Source organism: Dendrobium catenatum, unplaced genomic scaffold (assembly GCF_001605985.2).
Source record: "Dendrobium catenatum unplaced genomic scaffold, ASM160598v2 fragScaff_scaffold_1656, whole genome shotgun sequence".
NCBI lineage: Eukaryota > Viridiplantae > Streptophyta > Magnoliopsida > Asparagales > Orchidaceae > Dendrobium > Dendrobium catenatum.
Genome location: NW_021320118.1, coordinates 818,788 through 825,637, shown reverse-complemented (window position 1 = coordinate 825,637; position 6,850 = coordinate 818,788). Strand labels below are relative to the sequence as shown.

Below are 6,850 nucleotides of genomic sequence, written 5' to 3'. Positions count from 1 at the left end.
TTCATGTGGCTGGCGCGGACACGTGGTAGGCATGACGGGCAAGGCCAGCACGTGGTGCTACTCGGATGAGGTCCGCGATAGCGAGGACCTGCTTGTCCAGCTTGACCACTGGTCAGCATGTGTGAGGGCCAGCGAGGAGAGTGGCTACACGAAGCCAGCTGCTAGCGTGCGGAACTGACGGACTCCGCGGACCGCTGATGCGAGTCAAGGTCGACTGGCCGTCCGGCCGAGGCATGTTGTTGCCACATGCGGGGTCAGAGACACCCTACGCGAATGCAGGTTGATGGAGGGTAAAATTGGGTTAGCGGGTCAGCCCAACCAAATTTTAGAAACGATATGAAATCTCGAATCCGAACCTGACCCGTATGGCGAACAAGTTGACCCGAACCCAGATTTTTTAGGGTCGGGTTCGGATCAGGTAAATTTTGACACCCCTAGATCTTAAACATGATTTTTAAAAATATATATATATACACAAAATAAGTTAATATAATTATAATTCGTGTTCATATCGGATTATATTTTGACACCCCCAGATCTTGAATATGCTTTTAAAGAAAAAGAAAAAAATAGATATACAAAATAAGTTAATATGATTATAATATTACACCATTACCCATCAATCAAATTTTATCTTATATATTTCCATTGCTCTCTCGTTATTTATTAATAATAAATATTGTTTCAAAAGAGCGCTCAAATCCTCCCATGACAGTCAGGGTTCATGGAGAACCGAGATAGCTCCAATCTTCCCAATCAGCGTCGTCCGAGAGAATCTAGAGATTGCCCAATCCTTTTCCAATCTCCTAATTCAAACCCAAGAATTTATATTTTAGCCCTAAAAGCACTGCGACCACAGAGAAGAAAAAGTCCCCTCAGAAAACAAAAGCAATCAAGTGGAGAGAACGTAAAAGAAACAGAGAACAGGAGAGGGATCAGATATAAAGCTTTCCCAAGTTCTCGAGCCTCAACTTCTTTGTTGCAATCCGTTCTCTCTCCAGTCTCTTTCTCTAGCAACCCAACGGTGGAATAACCGAGACTGGCCTGGTGGATTTCCAGCCCACGGTCACCGCCGATTGCCGGCATGGACGGTCAGGATGCTGCACATCTTCGGCCGCCACCGGGCAACAGCTCCCCTTAAATGCCGGAGATGAAAGGAGTGGAAAAAAAGAGAAACTTTTACAAGGATCGGACTAACTGTAACTGAACTATCTTCAAGCTAAGAAAAGCTTTTGTCGATGGCGGGTGAGAACTCGCCGGGGACGACGCTGTCGGCAGAGGCGGCTGAGGCGACGGTGAGGGCTGTGACTAAGAGGTATGACGCTCTCGTGGCAGTACGGACAAAGGCGTTGAAGGGGAAAGGGGCGTGGTATTGGGCTAACCTGGAGCCTTTGCTCGTCCATGGCTCCGACTCCGCGCTCCCTAAGGCGGTCAAGCTCCGCTGCTCACTATGCAACGCCATCTTTTCCGCCTCTAATCCGTCTCGCACTGCCTCCGAGCACCTCAAGCGCGGTACTTGCCAAAACTTTTCGTCCGCTGCAGCGGTCGCCTCCTCCTCTGCCCCGAGACCCATCTCGTCACTTCCCCCGTACGGCAAACGCACTTCTCCATCTTCCGCTCCAGCTAGAACCTCTTATCTTGCCTTGGTTGATCCTTCTACCGCGGAGCCCGCCTTCTCTTCCTCACCAACCCCACCACCTCAGCCTCCGCCTCCGCCTGCTCTCCCCGCTCCGCACCAGCGATTGCTTTTTTCCGGTGGACGGGAGGACATCGATGCGCTCGCCATGCTTGAAGACAGCGTGAAGCGGCTGAAGAGCCCAAAAGCCTCACCCCGCCCCGCCCTCCCCAAACCCTTGTCCGATGCTGCTCTCTCCCTCCTCACCGATTGGTTCCTCGAATCCGCCGGTGCCGCCTCTCCTTCCTCCCTATCTCATCCAAAGCTCCAATCTTTCCTCCACCAAATTGGCCTCCCGACCCTCTCCCCACGCCGCATCACCGGCCCGCTCCTCGACTCCCGCTTCCGCGAAGCGCGTGCGGATTCCGACGCTCGAGCCCGCGACGCTGTCTTCTTCCAGCTTGAATCCGCCGGATGGAACTCAGACACCGAAGACACCCAGAGCTTGATCAGCCTCGCGGTGAACCTTCCAAATGGAACCACCGCCGTCCACCGCGTGATGCTTATCTCTGCTCGCGCTCCCTCTGATTACGCTGAGGAAGTCCTCCTCACCGCCATGGCAAGCATCACCGACGAAGACAACAGCGGACGGTGCGTCGGCATCGTCGCCGACAGATTCAAGTCCAAAGCCCTTCGGCGCATCGAGACAGAGCACAAATGGATGGTGAACCTCCATTGTCAGCTCCAAGGATTCCATAGCCTGATCAAAGACTTCGCCCGCGATCTCCCCCTTTTCCGTTCCATTGCGGCCAATTGTTCCCGTCTCTCAGCATTCTTCAACTCGCACTCATTAGCTCGTGCCCTGCTCCACAAACATCAGCTCCAAAATCTCAACCACAACTACCTCCTTCATTCCCCTCCCCCTTCAAGCAACAATATTGACTCCGTGTTCGCAATGCTGGAAGATGTAACTAATTCCTCCCATTCTCTTCAATCTGCAATACTTGAAAATGAATTCAAGCTACTCTGCATGGATGACCCGACTGCAAGAGAGTTTACTGAGATGATCGGAAATGTTCGGTTTTGGACAGAATTGGAAGCGATTCGCTCGCTTGTGAATCTTGTAAAGACAATGAGTGACGAAATGGAGGCCGAGCGGCCAGCGGTTGGCCGATGCCTGCCTATATGGAATGAATTAAGGGCCAAAGTAAAGGACTGGCGCGCAAAGTTCAATGTAGAAGACGACACTGTCGACCATGTCGTCGAGCGGCGGTTCAAGAAGAACTACCACCCGGCTTGGTCGGCGGCGTTCATATTGGACCCATTGTATCTAACCAAGGATGCAAGCGGCAAATACCTCCCACCGTTCAAATACCTGACGCCGGATCAGGAGAAAGACGTCGATCGTTTGATAACGCGACTGGTGTCGCGAGAGGAAGCTCACATTGCTTTAATGGAGTTGATGAAATGGAGGACGGAGGGACTCGACCCGCTCTACGCCCAGGCCGTCCAGGTGAAGCATCTTGATCCGGCGACGGGTAAGATGAAGGTGGCGAACCCGCAGAGCAGCAGATTGGTGTGGGAGACATGCCTAAGTGAGTTCCGGTTGTTAGGAAAAGTGGCGGTGCGGCTTATTTTCCTTCATTGCACGGCATACCGTGTTCGGTGCAGCACATCGCTGCTCCGACTGGGGCGGGGGTCGCCCGCGGCAGCCGAGCGGGTGGAGAAGATGGTGTTTGTGGCGACACATGCGAGGTTTGAGAGGAGAAGCTTCTCGAACGAGGAGAAAGATCCCGAGATCTTCGGCGAAGAGGAGGATGTCTCTGCGGAGGCTTCTTCAGTGTAATTTTTATTTTATTTTATTTTTCAAATTTAAATGTTCCTTTTTTTTATCTTAGATTAGATTTCTTACTTGTATCCATCTTTTAGGATTCGATCGGTTTTAGTATTTTGCTTGGATTCTTTGTATGGATTCATCTCTCATTGCTTGTTATTGTTGTTAATCTGAATTGGCAAAGAGCTCGGGTTTTTTATTTCAGGAATCAGATGTCCAGTTGCATGGATTTCAGATCGAGGATTCTTAGGCTTCTTTGTAATGGAAATTTTAATTCAAATTTTTTTAAAAAAATCAGTAAGAAAATTATCTCAAATAAAATCTTAGATTAAAAGATAAAACATAAAGTCTGGTTTCAATTATGACTTTTAATTTCAATAAACGAGCTCTTAATATATATGGTTGCTTTATTTTTTGTTATGATTGTTATCTCTTCTTATCAAGAGTCAAAGGGATACTTTGAAGCTAATTGCATCATCTTAATCTAAACAACTATTATGAAAATGTCAATAATATAAAGCATAATTTTTTTTTTACTATAGAATATATATTTATATTTTGCAAAATTAAATAATTTAATATTTTATAAAAGAAATACTTATTTTCAAGAGTAATATTTTATTGACCTAATTTTTTTAACTAATTGTACACTTATAAAAATAAATTTACACTTCAAATATTTAGGCTTCGTTGGTACAGTTATCTTATTGTGTTTTAAAATAGTTTATAATATATTTTTTTAACACAAAAATAATGACAAGGCTTTCTTACTACTTCTTAAAGCAGCTTCTAGTGCTAAATTTTAATATTTGTACTAGAAAGTTGTTTTAAGAAACAGTCAAAAAACCTTCTCAAACAAATGTCTTAGGTTTCGGTTGGGTAGCTTTATTACTGTTTCTTAAAGCAATATTCTAATACAAATTTTTAATTTTATACTAAAAAATTGTTTTAAGAAGTAGTAAAAATGTCATCCCAAATAAAACCATTGCTTATGTGAATTGATAAAAATGTATCAAAGTTACGTTCACTTTTATTTTAATTGATCCAAATAATAAATGAGGGTAAGAAATTAAAAATATATATTTTTAATATACTTTTATCTAGATAGTGAAACATTAGCAGATCAGAGAGTTCAAGCTTAGTTTTTTCAGCTGTCGCAAATAAATGCTTCAAATTTTCATAAGAAAATGGAAAACCATACCCATGTAATATGTATCTAACGTTATGAATATTTAATAGAGGTTCAAAGATTTTCATGAATTCGCCCTTGTTCTCATCCTCATGCAAAGAGCAAGACGTAGCTACTACAGTAGCAACGCGTGACTGACTAACGTCCGACCATCACGTGGCGGAGTTGATTGGCATATATCACCGGAGATTGCCGATAAAGCTTTTCATGCGTAGCCATGTTGATTCCTTCACTTGCTTCCCGTCTATAGTACTCGAAAGCAACCTGAACGACTCGGCATCGTACTCAGATTTCTGTAAAATTTATTGCTGGAGATGGAGCACAGTAGTCTTTTTAGCCACTTTTGACACTTTAGACTGTAGAACAATGACCCCACCATGCATTAATAAAAAGCTCAATTCCTCTGTTCAAAAAAGCCATATATGAATATAAACCAACGCCTATATTGATATGAAATCCAAGAAAAGAGTTTTAAAAGCCGGAAATGGAGTTGGGAGAGAAGTTGAGGTAGTGAGTAGTGGAGGAGAAGTAGAAGATGATTGAACTGGTTAGCTGAGAACAGCGCACGAAGAAGAAGAAGGAGGAGTGTATGAAGTGATGAGATGAGATCAGAGCTTTACGAGTATATATACGTCCTTTCTTTAACTTTAGCTTTTTTTCGAGTTCCTCTTTTTCGGAATTGAAGGCGACAGTGACTGCAAGACAAGGTAGGCTATGGAGTTTTATGCTGGAGGGGAGGATGGAATCCACTACCCTTGATTCATAAATGGCGTGTGTGCCAGTTCTGCTGAAACTGTTCGACGAAATGACAGGGATTGGGCCGGGTTACGTTCGGATGTTGTTAAGGGTGTATTATTATTGTTATTTGGTGAGGGGAGAACGAAAATCAATTTGCTAGAATCGTGTACTTTATTTCTCTTAGTGTGGTATGATGGCGAGGGGCGAAAGCTCTTAATTTACTACTTGGTCATGCTGAGCCATGAAACAAATCCTCGCAATGAGGTGACTATACTATAGAAGCGGAGTTTATAAGTGAACAAATTATGTGATAGTTTTGAAGAAACCAAAGAAAGGGAAAGGTAGAAGACAGGTAATAGAAAGCATATAGAAGTAATTGTATTTCATTACCCTGTTCCGTTACAACAATGTCAAATATATAGTATTGAGTAGATAGTAGGTACACGTGTAAGGTTGTAATTGGTGAACAAGATTATTCATTTATGTTGGCTGCTCTAACATTCCCCCGCAAGCTGACGAGTGGTTACCAACAGCCAGTTTGGAGTGGAGATCTTTGAACCGAGTAGTAGATTACGGTTTTGTGAGTATATCAACAAGTTGATCTATCGTGCTAACTGGTAGCAGTCTTATGTGTTTTTGCTGTATATGATCACGAACGAACCTCTGATCAATTTCGATATGCTTTGTTCTAGCATGAAAAATAGGATTATTTTCCAATGCTATGGTGGACATGTTGTCACAGAATATGTCTACCGGTTGGACAGGTTGATGCGGAAGTCCAAAAGTAATCGTCTGATCCATAGCGTGTCCGTCGTGGCCGCTGCCAATGCCCTGTATTCCGATTCCGTGGATGAGCGGGAGACGGTGGATTGCTTTTTGACTGTCCAGGAGACTAATGTATTGCCCAGAAATGTGAAATAACCAGACGTGGATTTCCTGGTCACTGAATCTGATGCCCAGTCGGCATCCGAAAAGGTTCGTAGTTGGGGTATACCAAAGTCCGTCGAGCCTTTGATATATCTTAATAGTTTCTTGAGCATTAGAGTGTGTTGAGGAGCTGGATCGTGCATGTGTTGCAAGAGAACATTGACCGCGTAAGCAATGTCCGGGCGAGTCAATGTTAAATATTGTAAAGAGCCTATGATACGCCTGTACAGTGTAGCGTCAAAGCACGGGTGATCATCAGTTGCTGTTACAATGGGTTTTGAAAAAGATGGTTTAGCGACAGAATTGCATTTCTGCAATCCGGCCATTTGCACAATTGAGTTGGCTAAAGAGATTGGGAAAGAAAATACGTATCTGGATTGGAGTCAATTTTAATGCCTAAGAATTAGTGTGCTGCACCTAAATCCTTCATAGTGAATTTAGATTTTAATTGATCAACAAGATCAATCATTGCTTGGTTACTGTTGCCGATGATTAGGATATCATCCACATAGACGAGTAGATAAATTTGAAGTTGATCCCGGTGCAA

At 44.0% G+C, this 6,850-nt stretch overlaps 2 protein-coding genes across 2 annotated transcripts; one reads left to right on the top strand and one right to left on the bottom strand.

Annotated features, from left to right (window-relative positions):
* The first annotated feature begins 996 nt into the window (after nucleotides 1-996).
* LOC110106802 lies at nucleotides 997-3,532 on the top strand. The gene has a single exon (XM_020836816.2). The coding sequence runs from the start codon at nucleotides 1,239-1,241 to the stop codon at nucleotides 3,459-3,461; it is 2,223 nt and encodes a 740-aa protein (XP_020692475.1). The 5' UTR covers nucleotides 997-1,238; the 3' UTR covers nucleotides 3,462-3,532.
* Nucleotides 3,533-6,125: 2,593 nt separating this feature from the next.
* LOC110106786 (uncharacterized mitochondrial protein AtMg00810-like) lies at nucleotides 6,126-6,629 on the bottom strand. The gene has a single exon (XM_020836801.1). It carries the CDS (start codon nucleotides 6,627-6,629, stop codon nucleotides 6,126-6,128), a length of 504 nt encoding a protein of 167 aa, XP_020692460.1.
* Nucleotides 6,630-6,850: the final 221 nt, after the last annotated feature.

Coding starts and splice junctions, on each gene's coding strand:
- LOC110106802 (XM_020836816.2), top strand. CDS start 1,239: ATGGCGGGTGAGAACTCGCCGGGGACGACGCTGTCGGCAGAGGCGGCT.
- LOC110106786 (XM_020836801.1), bottom strand. CDS start 6,629: ATGGCCGGATTGCAGAAATGCAATTCTGTCGCTAAACCATCTTTTTCA.